This window comes from Bombus impatiens, unplaced genomic scaffold, assembly GCF_000188095.3.
Source record: "Bombus impatiens unplaced genomic scaffold, BIMP_2.2 scf_0011, whole genome shotgun sequence".
NCBI classification, from domain to species: Eukaryota; Metazoa; Arthropoda; class Insecta; order Hymenoptera; family Apidae; genus Bombus; species Bombus impatiens.
In genome coordinates, this window is record NT_176430.1 from 172244 (window position 1) to 189426 (window position 17183).

Here is a 17183-nt window from a genome sequence, read left to right on the forward strand (position 1 = left end):
GGGAACGGCGGCGCACCGGTAAGAAAAGGTAAGGTTGGTCGGCCTCGAAGAAGCCGCGAATGAGGTGGCAACCCGGTCGGTCGCCCGAAGAAGGTACAAGCCTCTCCGCAGCCGACGCCCGTCGTCGTACCATCGCAGGTAGATGTCGTGGACGTCGCTGTCGGAGGGGATCCCTATTCGCCGCCTCCGCCGGGTCATCAGCAGTACCACCATCATCACCACCACCATCACCATCATCATCAGATGGCACTCGTACATCCTGGACTGGCGGTACAGCAAACACACCTGCAGGCGTCCACCTATCAGGACTGGTCTCCGTGGGCACAGGACACCTGTGATTGAACAACTACCCTCGTTGATTAACTTTATCGAGGTGTCAGGCCCGTTTCCTGGCTGAACCAATCCTCGCCCTGGTTTCGAGCGCCGCCGCTAGTCTCCTTCCTCTCTCAGTTCCATCATCGTCGTCGATTCGAAGATGGAAGAAAGGAAGAATGGAGTACGACATAGAGTTCTTACGATCTGTCATCTGAAAAAAAAGTTGCAGCGACGTTCGAATCGTGAACTCCTCGTAGCTTTGATTAGCCGATTCGCGAGCGGTCTCCTCTCGCGGAGATAGAGGAAACAAGTGATAGACTGTATCTTGTCCTGTGAACGACGCGAGTTCTGTGTACAAGTGCAAGAGGAAACGAAGGATTATCCTGGTGGACGAGGAACCTGCCTGCAATACGAGGTTCTCGTTCTGCTTGTGACCGAACTATATGTCGCTAGCAAGTACTCCATAAAGAATGGAGAGGACAATGTTTCTTTTTCGTCTTTCGACGTGCTCCGACCGATCGAACGTATCTTCGATTCGGTCTTTCGTCACGTGATAATTGTTTGTGCGCCAACGATCCTCTCGATCGCCACTTTGAGGGCGATCCAGACGAACTTCGAGCAATAGCGTGCACATGTCTCGTTGGATTGCTCGGTAAATTGCGCGTACGGCCACGTGCGAGAACGCTGAACGCATCCTCTCAACTGGTCTCCCCCCTTTAATCGATAATCTTTGCTCAATCACGGAGAATCGAGAATAATCGAAGCGTCCCGCGGTGCACGGACGCGTGTATCGTCGCCGACAGCAGTGTAACGCAAGTTCTCTTCGGCTCCAGTCGATTCTTTGGTACTCGTCACTGTTTAATCGAATCGGTAATCCTGTTAATCTCACGTCAGCCAATCGACAATCACTTTCGCGCTTGTGTTTCGCTGCGTTTCCTCTGTAACGTGTTTGCATCCGCGCTTGGTGCTCTCTTCTCTCTTTTACGATTGTTTATTCACGATATTTTGTAATCGATTTCGTTTGGTTAGCCTTTGTAAACATTATATGTCTCGTGATTGCTGTAAATCACCCCTTCCATCGTTTTAGTTTCAAGATAATATTATTTTAATCTTCGGCAGGTTGTTCGTTTTATTAACGTTGCAGCGATTATTAATCTATGGCCTATTGGCTTTGCTTTAATCCCGAGGGAAAAATATTAATAACAACATAAAGAACAGTTTCTCCGTTCGCAAAGGTTCAACCGATCGAAGCTTTCAAACACGTGGCTTTACGTATTCTTCTCTTCGAATAGAATTTCTAAAGCAGTCAGGACCTGAAGCGGCAACCTCGAGATCTAAAATCGCGTATGTCGGAAGATCTCATCGATCTAGATAATTCGACGATTGAAATTGTCAGGTTCCGGACCTTACGAAATTATTTTTCTTTCAATGTCGCCCCATCTCCGTCCTTGAAGCGTGGCCTCTCCCTGTAATCTCATTAAGCGTTCCTTGTTCTCGCGTTAATCGAGTCTCTCCCATGGTGAAATAAAAGGCCACATCGAGGTGAAACTGTCGAATGAGCGAAATTGTTATTCGAATTTTCCTTGCCAATGCCCTCGTGGTTGGATTGATTCTTTTCCTTTTGCGAAATGTAGTCTGTATGTGCACGATTCATGAGACGTTACGCAATTTTCATCGAACAAAAAATTGTATTCATCAAACATCGCATTCGCAGTTTGTTATTAGCGTCATTTGATACTGTAATATTCTACCCACGAAGATGAAGAACTTTTTCATTTAATATTCTCCAATAACGATCGGGAATACAATTATATTCAATTTAAACAATTCCAAAACGTCGATAGAATCTACGAAACTTTTCGTTCAGCATCAAAGCAATATGATCGATATATTTTGTTTATTAAAAAAATTGATACATAGGATGCACGATAAAGAAAATTTCTGCAGAGAGAAACTCATTGTCCTGAATCAAAGCAAAGTGTTTTGTCGATATTTTCTGTTTATTAAAAAGTTGACGCGTAAGCTGCACAATAAAGAAAATTCTTGTAGACAGGAAATAGAGTTGATACACTGTCGGATGATGAGAGCGCGAGCTCCGCTGCCCAAGGATGCTCATGGCGAAGGATTGAAGCGTGTAACAATACTTTTTCTAAGTGGCAGGGTTTCGACATCCGTAATAAACATTTACGTAAATGTATAATCGTGAACACGTTACGATATATCTACTATCGCCCGAGCTTGTCGTCGGTTTCCGTGTCGAAGTCCCTCGTTACAAGTTGTACAAATTGTTTCCTTTTTCCATCAAGACACGCTGTTCCGTCGTCGAAGTCGACGAACCGGCAGGGAAACCGGAAACGACACAGGTTCGGGCACGTTCGAAGCTCAATGCGAAACTAAAGACACATGTTTTGGGTGTAAATCACGCGGAAACGGCTGCCTCGGTTCGCTTTATGGCGGTCTACATTTTCTTGTCGATTTCTCATCCTCGAGATATGTAGAATTCTTCGTTTGACGAACGATCGTCGAGATCATTGCAAAAATATATCGAACGAATTCTAACGAACATTGTGAAAAAATTCATACATTGTATAGACCTAAATAGCATACTAGCTAATAGAAAAAAGAAAAGTCGTTGACGAACGATCAGTGATTCTCTGATTATAATATACGACTTCCTCTTCGAGGTTTATTCAAAGTAATAAGTTTTGTTTGTGATAAATAAAAAATATCCCTTCCCCTATTTTTTCCGACGTTTTTCATATACAATGACTCGCATTAGTAATCGGATATTTCATAAAATTTGAGAATTATTTACCTTAGCATTTCTTATTTAGGAAAGCTATGTACATTAGATAAAATGTTTCAATCAACTACAATATTTCACTATTCAACTACAGTATTTATTCTAATATATTAAAAACAAGTCAACTAGTTAATTACAAACAATAATGTTTCGCATACCACGTGTTCGAATATCAATACGAGTCACTGTATGTTTTCCGCGTTATTTTAAAATCGATCGACAAGTGCCATGTCCGAAATTTCTATAAAGCGACCGAACGACCGCCTCCGTGCCGTGCAACTGATCGTTACTCGTTTACCCGTATCGTTCTTAGCGAAACTTTCGTCTCTGAGAACGCCGCCTCGCGCTTACGAGGATTCGAGACGAGAATGATAGAGTTAAAGAGTTAACGGAATGAAAAAAAAAAAAAGTAAAAGGAGAGAACGAAAAAGAAAAAGCGGATGACAATGTTTTCAACGCACGATCGCCGCAATGGTGCTCGACGAAAGGGATCCAAGGGAGAGCGCGTTCGTTCCCTTGCTGATTTCGCGTCGATTTCTCTTCGAATATAGCGCGCGTGTTCTCCAATTCTTTCGACCCACGACGCGATCGTGCGAGAAAACGAAAACTTCATGCTCTCGAATGGAAGAAGCTCGATCGGACGAAGGAGTTGTTTGCTGACGGATCGTGTAATTTAATCTTGTACATAGGGTACATTTTGTATATTGTTAAAAGTTTGTGTGATATAAATGGTTATGTATTTACTATTAAATGCGGCGACGGGACACCGCGCGTCCTACGATGGACGATCGCGGGTACGATGCCTCGACGGCCATCACTAGTGGATGCACGATTTCGATCATCCGCTACATTGTACGATCGAACGTGTGACTCGCTTGATGATTGTTCGAGCGAGATGATCATTTTCATCGGTCTTATTCTAGTATGAAACTGATTATTTTGTTTTGTTTCCTTTGTATCGTTAATGAAGATTTCGTTCAATTTGCTTTTTATCTATCTTGGTTTAAAGCGACGTGAAATTACGATTCCTCATACTCAGTTCGAAATCTTAATTTTAAGATCTATCCGCTCGTCTCGATTCGAACCACAAGATGGTGGTTTCCAATATTGCGAAATGATCGAAGAAAACTGGAAAGATTGTACGAATAGGTCGCATCCATTGGTGGTGGTACGTCGAAGAACGTTGTCCTCGGTTGAGCGTACACGCGGTTGGATCAGATCACGATCTTTTCGCGTTTAGTTAATTTTGTTATTTGATTTATCTCGATCTTCTTATTCGGGACCCGACGACATCTCTGAATGATTTCTCGCGGCCTCTTGTAAAATACAAAAAAAAAAAAGAAAAAAATACACACGACACACAGACACATACAAAACACGTTTATTAATTAAATAAAAATCACAAGTTTTTAGAACGTCGTTCGTTCATGTGAGTCACATATATATGCTTGGTCATACGTTCGATTCTTGATGTGTGTATATACGAGAAATATCACATCCGTCCCAGTTCTTCCGCAGTATACTTACACGATCATTTCCTTGGCAGTCTACCGCGAACAGACGCAGACGAGGAAGCCCAAAACGACCTCGAGGTAAGCGAACGTTACTGTCCAATTTAAGAAATTGAATCTCACGAGATATCGTACCCAGCGTGGCGAGATTAATGAGCGAGCTTTCCAAACTTTTCATGCCTCCACCTTCGGAAACTTATTGGCCGCGTTTTCGGGAGACGGGGAAAAAGTTTCTCTCTCCCCGTGGCGGAAGTTGTTTTGCCATTGAGGAAAGGACGCGATGGCAATTTCTTTTATTTCTTGGGAGAGAAAGGATCAAGGACGTTTCAAGGTCGGACGAAAAGAACCAGTGGAATATCTATCAAAATCATTGGAATTTTAATTAATTTATTAACCGAGTCGTTGTTAGCCAGGAACTTTATAAAAGACAGATCAACTTCAGTTAAGTCGGTTTTAGTTCTTGCAAACATAAATGTAAAATAATCCGTTTTTAACGGCGATTACGTAAACAAGTAGCGGATTTTTAATTGAAGATATTATCGTAACTGAGAAAGTTGCAGTTTGAGTGACAAGTTGACTCGTCTCCTTTGGTTAACAGATTAATTTGCTCTAAAAATATATTTGAAATACTCATCAGTTATTTTAGAATCTATAGATTTTATTTCTTTCATGCTTCTGTAGTTCTACAACTTACTTTGAAAATATTCGACCACGATGTAGTTGTCATCGAGTAAATGATCGAATTGTTCGATAATCAATTATTATTATTCGTCTACGCGTTATCTACTACTCATTCATCAACGATATTTTCAAAAAGGACATAAATAGATGTAATAAACGTTTATGAATTAGCAATCCTGCTGAAAGTTGGCTGTCGAATACCGAATTTCAGAACGATAATGCTACGCAATTGAGCGCAGATATTTTGATAAAAAAGAAAAACCTATACAGGTGTCTTTGTCCCTGTACTGAGCTTAATAGGTTTGCGTAAAATTTTATTAACTGATTTCCCGATAATTGGAAAGTTTGCAAGTATGTGATTAATTGCTGAATAAATGGTGAAATAATGTTGTTAACGGGAAATAATTTGTTGAAAGATCAAGAAGCAATCGATTTAAGGAAACTACTAGTGCGACATCTGTGGCAGACTTTAACATTACGCGGCACAGTTGCAGGTTTCTGTAAAAAACGGAACGTAGTTTTGTTGTGAGATCTTGCTACAAATCTTTTATAGTTGATTTTCATTTCACTATGGCGAGGTATAAGTACAGGTGAGTTTCATTATTAGAGATTATTAAGAAAGTATACGAAGGTTATAATATTAGCAATTTCCAACTTTACCGACCGAGATATCATCAGTGAATAACGTCTCTTAATATTTCTCAGTTACTTCGTGTTTTATGGAGGTTCAGTAAAAGAATTGCGGCGATCGATGAATAAGAAAAGAAATACTTAAATCGCACATGTATTTTCTAAGGCATTTTATAATCAACATTATGGAGTATTACAAAAAATAACAAGTTTCGACAGAGATTACGATAGTATAAAAGTTCAACGACGTATATTTACTTCTTTCTCTTGTATTTTATTTGTAAATACATCATCATATGTGTATATATAAAAATGTACATACATTACGCTGCACATTAAATCAAGATAACATTTAATAACAATAACTTGAAAAAAATAAAGCATTGCAGAAATTTATTTGACAACCCGGTGTACTTTCTTAAGTTTCTAGTATAAATATGTTTATCGAATCGGAAGGATTATCTGTGAAACAATTAAGAATCCCAATATCGGACATTTCTGACAGAGAAATCTCATATCAAAGTTTCATAGCTTTGGACGTCTAATTTTTTGGAAAATTCAACGTGGCACACGGCTGCAAACGTAGAATCGGTAAACGCACAAGCGCGTGCTCGCGCGCACGCAATCAATTTTTCATGTAATCAGATTTTATTGGAACGGCTCTAATAAAATACAATGGAATTGAACATAGTTCGAACTACGGTGCACCGCGCTGTATCGTTTTCCTGGGCGTACGATAAACGAAACTATTGTACGGCAATAACACAATTTAAATACAAGCGGCGCATAAGCACCGGGGCCAGCTCCACTCGATCGAATTATTATACACACAGACTGCGGTAATTGGCAGCCATTGGTGCCAGCAAATTCAATTTAACCCCTGTGAATTGACTTCGAAGAAACAAATCAATTCCATCTTTGTACATAGGGAAACAAAGAAGAAAGAGAACAACGCAACGTATAGGCTAAAGTAGAGTTATTCGACTCAATTAAGCTACAACATTCTCGATATTCGATCTCGTACTTTGCACTAGTTTATAATATGATAACGAAAAAATGAAAAATATCGTGTACTGTAGGTGGAGCAAGAGAAAATGTCAAAAACGAGAAAATCATTCGGATAATCCTTTAATAGGATTATCTAAAATAGAAGGAGGTATTTAATATACAGGAAGTAATAAAATAAACAATCGAATAACTTTCAGAAATAAAGTAGTATGCGCACGCTACTGAATTATCATGCTTACAACCGAGAATATTAATATTAATTGAACAAACTTTCCTTTCGATGAGTGAAAGTTATATTCTCATAGAAAACTATGACCGTCGAACTGTCAATAAGATTTTCTCATATCACTAGCGACGAGTCAAGGAATCTATTTTCATAGACCAATCGTTGGAAAGAGTTATTCGTAATCGAATTTGATATATCGCAAAATGAATCGCGTAACTTGATTCAAGTATTCCACTAATTCGACTAACTCTTTCTTGGTCTACGCATTTCCTTGCACAGGAAGGAGAAAATAGGCTGACAGTTGGCCGAATAAAAAGGGAAACGGAAGAATTTATTTAATTAAGGAATCGTTAATAACCCTACCGGCGCAGGGTGCATGAATCACTCGGCGGACAAGCACGCGGTGGACAAGATGGAGGATCGCAAGTATGTAAAAGAAGAACAATGCATGTGATCCTGCGGGGGAACCGATGGGCCGAAATAAAACTTTAATAATAGCGTAAAAAGCGCACGGTTTAATGGCCGAGCAGACGGCCGTAATACATTATTTTCGAGCCGACACTCTTCTTGCGACGGAATCCCTTTGAGGACGCGCAACTGCTCCAGCTATCTGCGCTTTGTTCCAAGAGGAGATCGTAAAAAGAGCAACCACAAGGGCTGGGACGGGGTGGTTGCAATGGGTGACGGTTGAGGTAGGAGGGACAGGGGTTGGAGAAGGAGAGAAGCGGAGGAGGCAGCAGGGCAGGGAGAAGAAACGAAAACAATCGATACTGTCGGAACAGGAAAGCAAGGCCAATCGGCCCATGCTCTATTCGCGGAGTGGCCAATCAAAATGCCTACTACGTCGCCGGCAGGCCCGCTAATTAGACGCCACGTAAATCAGTCCTGAAACTCAACGTTAATTAACACGGGTTTCCGTTGGAGTTGCTTACCTACCTATTTATCGAACGACACAAATGCAATATGGTCGAACACGTGCACGTCTGTTAAATGCCTCCTCCACGGGACGGAGAATGCCAGATTCTCCCTCACTCTGTCGGTCTTAGTGTACGAGGACCCTGCGACCTCCGACGTGCACCTATTATATCCGTAAGTTTATGCCACTTTAAATAAAAGTGGTCGTATAAATAGGCGTGTGTTCGCGAGGTGTAACCCTCGCAAAAAGCGTCGAGACACCACGACGTGTTTCGCTCGTTAGAAACGTCACCCACCCCATCTGACCGACCAACGGATCCGCTTTGTCTCATTCCCCTTAATGACCGCGGATTTCTAATAATACACTGTAGGAATTTTTCTTAATTGACTGTCGCTAACTCGTTACCGAACCGTCTTTAATTACGACGAATGTTTGGCGGACGCCCCGGATGCCTCTAAATATAATCCCAGACCAAAAACCGCGGTCCTGGCTCGTTTGCCCTGTGTCGATCAAGAAGCCGTTATTTCTTCCGATGTATCTCGGACGCGTGTTTCGATTTAGAAATTCCGACGGTGGACAGCCGTCTTGAATTGGATGGTTAACATGTAAATTTCTCTTTTTTCGTATCGAATCATTCGAGAGAGATGGCTGATTGTAGTTGATCATCTAGAGATCAAACTGGAGAACAGCTTGAACGATGAAGATCCTAGAACTTATCGCTGCTGAAGTAACTTTCTTACCTAGAGAGCTACGGTTTTCTTGGAATATTAAATTCGAATAATTACCTTAAAATGGATTTTACCTATTAATAACTCATCTTTGGTAAATTTTCGCAAGGAAGCAAAATTAAAATAAAGCTGGTTTTACGAAAAATAAATGTATCGTTGGATTAATCATTTTTTGAAATATAACATCGCATACCAAACGCGAGAAGGTTGACAAGGAAAGAAACAGAAATGACGATCATTGACAAGAAGAAATAAAAAACGACAAAAAAAGATAAAGTTTACTAACTTAAAGGAAGGAGAAAACATGGGAAAATAAAGATAGGGCCGAGCAAAGAGAGAAATCCCATAACATTATTGGTTCTTATTAAAATGCAAAGTGCGTCTGATTGCAGACGGATGCAGAATTGCCGGGACGGGCACTCGGCCCTGTCAGTAACAGGCCGATGAGGAACCAGAAACCATCAATAACCAGCGGAACCGGTGCTCGCTTAACTCTAACGAAGGACGATTTCTAACGATCCCCCGGCTACGTCCAACTTCTGGACGTAATTAATTCCCCGGCTAACCCGGAATGCTATAATTAATTGCCGGTGGCTGATGAGGGGTAGAAGGGTGGCTGCAACAATATGTACCCGGTTCGATTAGAAGCACGGACCTCCGTGCAGTTATGCAATTAATTAAATTCAGTTTGTTATGCGCGACCGATTGTTAATTACCGCTAAAGTTGTAGAAACCGGGGGCTGCCCCATCGGAATTGGCCCCGTGTACTCTGAAAGACTCTGTCGTTGACTATTCCTCCCATCGAAACAACGATAATTACGCGTCGTCGAACCGATAAACTTTTGCCTTTGTCACGCGAAAAATCAAACTTTCCCCACTCTTTCTCTCTGATATAGGAGAAACAGAGAAACAGCATTATAATTAAGGTAGAAACGAGTTCGCGATCCGTTTAACCCGCTTTTACCTGGCTCGATTGTTTCGAGACAACCGGCTGTTAGTAACAGGTTAATTCGAGATCGAGCTACGATTCTTTTATTGTGTGCGATGATTTGCGTCTTTTATGAATTAGTTATAAGATCGATAATTGTCAGATTGATAGTTTTATAAAATCTTTGGTTAATTTAGTTATCTGTTCACGAGCATCCGTTGCTCGTTTACGATCATTCTTAATAGTCGAATCATTTAGCTTCAAGTTAATCGTATTAAACAGCTTCGAATATCTTCTCTGGAACACTTTGCGCAAATCTTATATGAATATTACGCGTATTAAAGGAAACGTTTTGAACTTTTATTAGTACTGTTAGAAGACTCGATTATCATGATTATATCGATAAAATGTGAAACGAATCTGAAAATCTGATACAGAAACTACAAGATATTTAGTATAAGTATGTATATTTTGCAGAGTCAAGGATATCTAGAGACAGTCAATTATTATATTAATAAGACTCTTATTAGATATATACTATATATTACATATCATATTTTACACTTCAGTATATATATATTAAATGTCTATTCATACTATATATTCATTTTTTACTAAATATATTTTTGCAACAAACGTCTTACAATTTCTACGTATGTCCATTTTCAAATTGGTTTCTTTCCAATATAATTATGATAATCGTATTTCATTACAACGTTAAAGAAATCTCACAATTTTTCATATAACGCATGACGAACTTATAATAAGCGTCCGAATAACTTTCGCGAATCACTGTACCTCATCTGTCGAGAAGAAGAAAAATTTATCGATCGAAGGTTATACCAGAAATGGAAGGCTAGTTAATTCGTTCGCTAATTAACGATCTATTAAAAGGAGGAGCAAACGAGATTACAAGCGACTGAGCGTTCGATCGTGCGGACGTCTTGGAAGTGGTGTAACCGCACGCTCCGCTTCTTTTTATCCTCCTTCCAACGACACCCGTTTTCCGTTGCGTGCAATCCTGTGAAACGAGGGAGAGCGGAAAAATAAAAGGCATATATTAAGAGTGTCTCCGACGGCGTTCTCTGCCCAGTTCGCCGGCAGTCCGTTCGGTCTAATTTCTAATTATTCCGCCGGAGTGGTTCTAATTAGCGTAGCTACGTAGTTAGCTACGTATAACTGTTTTCCCTGCGTCTGGGGGTGGTGTGCAGGCTAAGTAAATAAGCTCCTCGACTCTCTTTCTTGCTTCAACTAAGTATGTATGTATGTTTCGCATATACATACACAAGTACACATGAGAAAGGGAGATTGTGTGCATGTTCGTGCGAATGAATATGTGTTGTTCGCCATCTACGGAAAGGATTTTATCGTGCACGCTGCACGCTCGTTGCCTTCGGTACAATAATTATTTCACCTTCGAAACGATATCCGCCTGCAAAGGTTGGCCGATCGAAATGCACGTAAAATATGACGCGTATACGCTGGTTATATCGGTGTGTCTCGGTTGAAGGTACTAAGATTTTCTTGCAATTTTAGTCGGTTGGTTTAGTGATCGAAACGCTCCGTGTGTTCTTCAGATTCCTTTTAAGATACGATACGCGAGACCTGGCTCCATTCGTGTGTTTCACTTGAAGATATTAAAAATTTGTTGGACTTTTGGTTAGTTGGTTTAATGTTAGTTAGTTGGTTTCCAACTCCTTTCAAAATATGGTGCGTATATGATGAGGTGTGGATCCATCGGTGTGTTTGAGTAGAAGATATTAAAAGTTGGCTGCAATTTTAGTCCGTGAAAAGGTGATCTGAAATGATAAAAAGAAAGAAGAAACGAACGAATTACTATGATTTGAGTAGCTTATTTAAAGTATTCAGCTAATGTATGTTTGAATTTTAATTTATTATACAATTTTATGTATTATATATTATTTACATTATGTAGAACGTTAGAGGTATATTATGTATATATTAAAGAAATCGTCCTTTATCATAATTTTATATTCGATATTTTTTCATTAAGTACCTCGTCTAAACAAGATGACAAGAAAGAAAGTACACCATTGGGATAAACGAATTAAGCGCTACACCAAACTCATTTGTGTATCTGATAAACGAATATAATTTCTTCTAATCAATCGAATGATTCTCCATACTTGAGGATTTTAATAAACGTCGCAGAGGAAAAATCTTGTTAACTTTTGCACCTCTGGCAGAAACGTTCGAATGGAAATCCTCCATTGCTAAAACTTTTACACTCGATATTCGCAGCGTTCCCAGTGTCCGTTCCGGAATCAAGCGACGATACCTGTTGCAATTGCTTTAATAACGCTCGCAGGATCACGGCGTTCGAAATAATTAAAAGTACAATATTGTGTCGCGAAATGGAGAAACAGAGAGAGAGAGAGAGAGAGAGAGAGAGAGAGAGAGAGAGAGAGAGAGAGAGAGAGAGAGAGAGAGAGAGAGAGAGAGAGAGAGAGAGAGAGAGAGAGAGAGAGAGAGAGAGAGAGAGAGAGAGAGAGAGAGAGAGAGAGAGAGAGAGAGAGAGAGAGAGAGAGAGAGAGAGAGAGAGAGAGAGAGAGAGAGAGAGAGAGAGAGAGAGAGAGAGAGAGAGAGAGAGAGAGAAGGAAAAAGGAAAAAAATTGAAGCACAGGGAGAAAGGGAACAAGTTTTCTGGTCCAGGGGAATTCACAAAGGAATTTATTTTCACATATTTAATTGAAATGGTTGATGAATACTTTTCGACGCAAAAAAAAAAAAAAAGAAAAAATACAACGTAGATATTAATTGCTGATGTTATTAAATCGTTCGTTTTATTCGCGTATTAAGCTGAAATTTAATTAATTCTCTAAGCTATGCCACTCGATTGCTGAGGCGAGGATAGCTTTGTTGTTCCTTCTTTTAAATCACGTTAGTTAAAATAAAGCGTAATTCGTATATCAGTAGTATAAATGACCATAATTTTTAACACTAAATAACTACAGGACTAGTAACTACAGACAGTAACTAAATAAATACAGGAAATAAATACAGTTTATTATACATGTTTAACTGTATGTATTTATTATATGTGTTTAACTAGAAAAGATTTTCTATTAACTAAACTAAAAGAAAAACTGAAAAGGATTTTTGTAGAAATTGTTATACTCTTATGATTATCTATGCTAATGGGTTTCAATGTTTCAAGATTAGAAACGGAATGATATGTCTCAAGATAACTTTCATTGCTGGATCATTACGTATATTTTTTTTCGTCGTCACTGGAACGATAGATCTTACAAAAGTACTGCAATGTGTCTTTTGTAAAGAATAAAAATATATTCGTGACATTGAAAACTGGACAAAAATAGCTTCAAAGGAAGAAAATCTTAAAGTCGATGTTATTCATCCTAAACCAACTAATTTCGCCTTGGCACAATTTGCTATATCGATAGGAGTAACTTCTAAGATATATACGAATCCGAAATAAAAGAAATATTTCGTGAAAATCGAAACGTTTTCACTTGAATTCTCCCGGACTGTAGCGATCATATCTTTACATTTTCTCGAAACGTAAACGCGGAAAGGGGAACAAGAAGATGGACAGGAAAGGGACATGGGCCCAGAGACGAGGGTGAAAGGAACGCAAGAGCGAAAGCTGACATCCAGATGACAATTATTATTTCGAGTGGCTGGCGTCGGAACGCTGGTGATATTTTATTTAAGATACAATCGCGTAATAGCTTGGCTCAAGAGGATAGATAACGCGTTGGCAAAGGCGGATGATCGCAGGATCGCATAAAGGCCACAAAGGAGAAAGAAAGAAAGGCGAAGGAAAACGAAATTGATGCTTGTGAGAGACATAGTTGGGATGAAACGGGGTGGAATCAAAAGGGAGATAAACGGCGAAGTTTGAGGGGAGAGCGTGAAAACGGATGGCTTTACATTAGTAAATTAGCCGGTGCCCACCATTATTGGAAACGACAACCGTTTCTTCAAACGTAACTATCTACTCGTAATTCGACTGATTTTGTAAATCAGCTGATTTTGTTCGACCTATAAGATATACGATTTTACTGCTCTTCGTCATCGAAATAGAACTATGCGCAGAATTGTCACTTTTATAAGTACAGTATGTCATACACGTACATGCACTGGCTCAAAAAGCTATTCGAATACCTGCAGACGCCTTTTATGAATACGTTATGCGCGTTATACGAAACATTTTGAAATTTATTAGCACGTTATGAGGCTATTGGTGAAATATACGTATTGGGAAACATATAATTAGTGGTGGCATGGCTTAGATTTCAGTTGCTTGGTGGTAAAATAGCGAAGTACTGAAAATGGGTCCTTCGGTCTTCATTTATTTATTCAAAATAAAATGGTTTCTTTATATTCCAGAGACTCGTACGATCGGTAGCTTTCAACAATTTTCAAATTTGTTTAATCGAAGAAATGTTCTTTGAAAGCTGTTCTATTCGGTAGTCTTTTCTCTCATTCTTTTTCAATCTTTTATTTGTTAATTTCATGTGTCACTTTTATATTCACGATTGTAACAATCGTGAACATTCGGACAGCCTTTAAAACAGAAACACTTTTCTAAAATTGAACCAAACGACTTGATATTCTTTGGATTACTTCACTAGATGCAAATTAGTTTTCTAAGTGCAATTACTCGAAATCACGTGGAATAAAGCGAAAGATCACTTTCTTCAACTTTTTTATCTAAGTTTATAATGAAAATTTATACAACACATTTTGTAGATTTATGTCAGTTATATGTGTACAGTGCGTACAAAAAAATAAGTGTAAAAAGAGGTGTAAAAAGCGACCTCGAGCATGATTTTCAGGGTCAACATTTTTTTATTCCACGTGTATTCTACTCGTCACGAGGAACAAAAGTCTCAAAGGGGCCACTGGTCGCACGTGACCCCTCTCGGAAGAGATGTTAAAGTTTTAATAATTCCTAAACTGGTTTTATGTACAATGTGTTTACATGCTGCAGACAGATGCAGGGAAAATAGCTCTTACTATTGCACGTAGATGCCTCAGATCCACCATTATATACCCCACACCTTTTTATCTTTCTCCTTTCTTCTTCTTTTCTTTTTCCTTTCCGTCTATTTAAATAGCCCTGAACTCGCATTTCTACATTTCCGCCAAGTTACTCCCCAAGATTACGTATTGATTTTGTATGAAAAAAGTCACATGCAATCACATGTAATCTGTTCACTTGAACTACAATAATAATACAGTAATAATTTCTTCTCCCCCCAAAAGGACCGCCGACGAATCTCATAAACAAGGAGATTGAATGTGGAAGAAAAGTGGAAGAAGAAATGTGAGGAGCAGGTCCACTTGCTATTCACGGTAACCCAAAATTTTCGTTTAAAAATTGGCGAACCAGTTGGCTATGGTTAGATGGAGCACCATCGTGCATAAAATAGACGAAGTGACTACCCTGGCGTGGTATAATTTCACGTAATTTGCTTAAGAGACGTGAGCATGAAAATCGAATCGCAAATATATTGCACTTGTTATCGATATAGCCAGAAGGATACAACCAATAATACGATTCTCCTTGATTAGATCTTTCAACCGTTGCATGGGAATTCCTATAAACTTAAATCCTGATATTTTGTCGATTGAGGATACTACAACTTGAGAAACTGCTTTCATCCGTAAATAATACACGCTTGGAAAAGTGAAAAAGTAAAAGAAATTTTATATAGTAGTAAGCGTTCTTCTCGAATTATTCATCGCACTGTCATCTGATTGATTTTCACTCGGCGAACTGTTTTATGTAAGTCTAATAGTGGATCAGCACGAGCGAAGGTGATAATTAACCTGTTCTTCTTCACGCCAATTGATAAGGACTCGACCTGCATTCAGATGTCGCGATATTAATTCTTGATAGTCAAATTGTTAATGCGGCCGTTTGAAAATCGCATTGTTGCGGAATGTCTTCTGCACACAGAGATCTGCCATTATTCTTGTGTTCTCATATATTTCACGAGGCAATTTTTAATATCCTGTTGCTTCGTAAAATAGCACGCTACTTTCTCATTAAAGTTGATCATAAATGTAAACACATTGTGAATAAAACCAGTTTAAGAATTATTAAAATTTTAACATTCTTTTTCAAGGGGTGGGGTGGAGGCAGGGTATTTGCGATCCATGGTTTTTTCGAGACTTTCGTTCTTCCTGATGAATATATTACGTTGCAATGAAAATCGTGCTCAATGAGGTTTAGAATTACGTTGCGGTGGATTTCACACTTATTTTCTATGCGTACATGCTGAAATTTTCCTCGAAATCGATGAACGTTACTATGAACAACAAATGATTAAAAATAGTAAAAATCGCAGTTTCGCGATATTCGGGCTAACATGTACAGATTCTTACATCTTTCGATGTCTGTCGCTTGTTTCCGTATCAACTGATTTCGATACAATTTTCAGCACGTACATATATAACTGACAGAACTCTAGAAAATGTGTTATTTCAGTTCTCATTACAGGGTCAGGTAAAAAAATTGTAAAAAGTGACCTTTACTTCCTTATTCGCGATTCCGACAAATTGTAAATTCTAACTTCTAACTTCTCCAAGAAAAGTTGTTCTGTCGTACAAAGCGTGCGTTCACTTTTGCTTATTACTGCGAATCATGCATACGAACCAAAGTATCGAAAATTATAAAATACGCAAGATAACAGATGGTATCTATATTTGGAATAAGTATGAAAAAGAGAAACAAAGACGTAAAGCGGTCTCCAGCTGTTGCTTATCGCCTGTTATTACTACCGGCAGGAAACCAAAAATAGTCAAAGTGTTGAATAGTGACCGGTGACGACAAGCGGGAAGTTAGCCGTTGACAGACTCGCTAGGCACCACGACTAATTGAAAATTGAAAGTACAATCGCGTTATTTGATAAGTGGTCTCTCGCGCAGCTCGACGCGCGACACAGGCCAAAGAGAGGGCACATCTCGTTTTTTTTTTTTTTTCGTCAGTCACGGAAACTCTATGTCGAAACGGCTAACGAGTTCACACACGATGTGTGTATCGGTGGCAGGCCAACAACGGATCCGACGTTTTCCTCGGCTTGACAGCGCAGCCAGAGGAATTCGTTCGATTTTCTATGGGGAGGATATAGTCGTTCCATAGGTGGCCGCTGGCAAACCGAGTAAATCGATGGGAAAAAAAGTTAGGATACGCGCGCGAACGCGCCGATATGACGTTATCCAATTAAAAAAGCTGCCTTTGTGTAACTTGATCTGTCGTAGTAGTCAGTAGCAGCAGCTACAGTCTATGTCGTTACTCTTCCAATCTAAACCAACCCCCGTTGCTCCGTGGCAGCGGCCTAAAAGGCTGCATCCAATTAGTACGTATCTTCCACTCTATTGTAGCAAAGCTAACACGTACGACAACGATCATGGCTACGCACTTGCAATATCTTTGCGAGGGAA

General features: G+C 39.4%; 1 protein-coding gene and 1 long non-coding RNA gene across 2 annotated transcripts in view; one reads left to right on the forward strand and one right to left on the reverse strand.

Annotated features, from left to right (window-relative positions):
• LOC100741322 (LIM/homeobox protein Lhx9) overlaps nt 1-4494 on the forward strand; it is an 86259-nt gene extending 81765 nt beyond the window's left edge. The window contains exon 6 of the mRNA XM_012393917.3: nt 1-4494. This exon is cut by the window's left edge and continues 16 nt beyond it. Coding sequence (XP_012249340.1) covers nt 1-63 — 63 coding nt within the window. The 3' untranslated portion in view covers nt 64-4494.
• LOC112214070 overlaps nt 1-16326 on the reverse strand; it is a 19988-nt gene extending 3662 nt beyond the window's left edge. The window contains exons 1-2 of the long non-coding RNA XR_002947999.2: nt 14287-16326; nt 7215-7217 (exon numbers count right to left, since the gene is read on the reverse strand). This is a non-coding gene — a long non-coding RNA (uncharacterized LOC112214070). The remainder of the gene's footprint in view (nt 1-7214; nt 7218-14286) is intronic.
• Between the last annotated feature and the right edge of the window lie 857 nt (nt 16327-17183).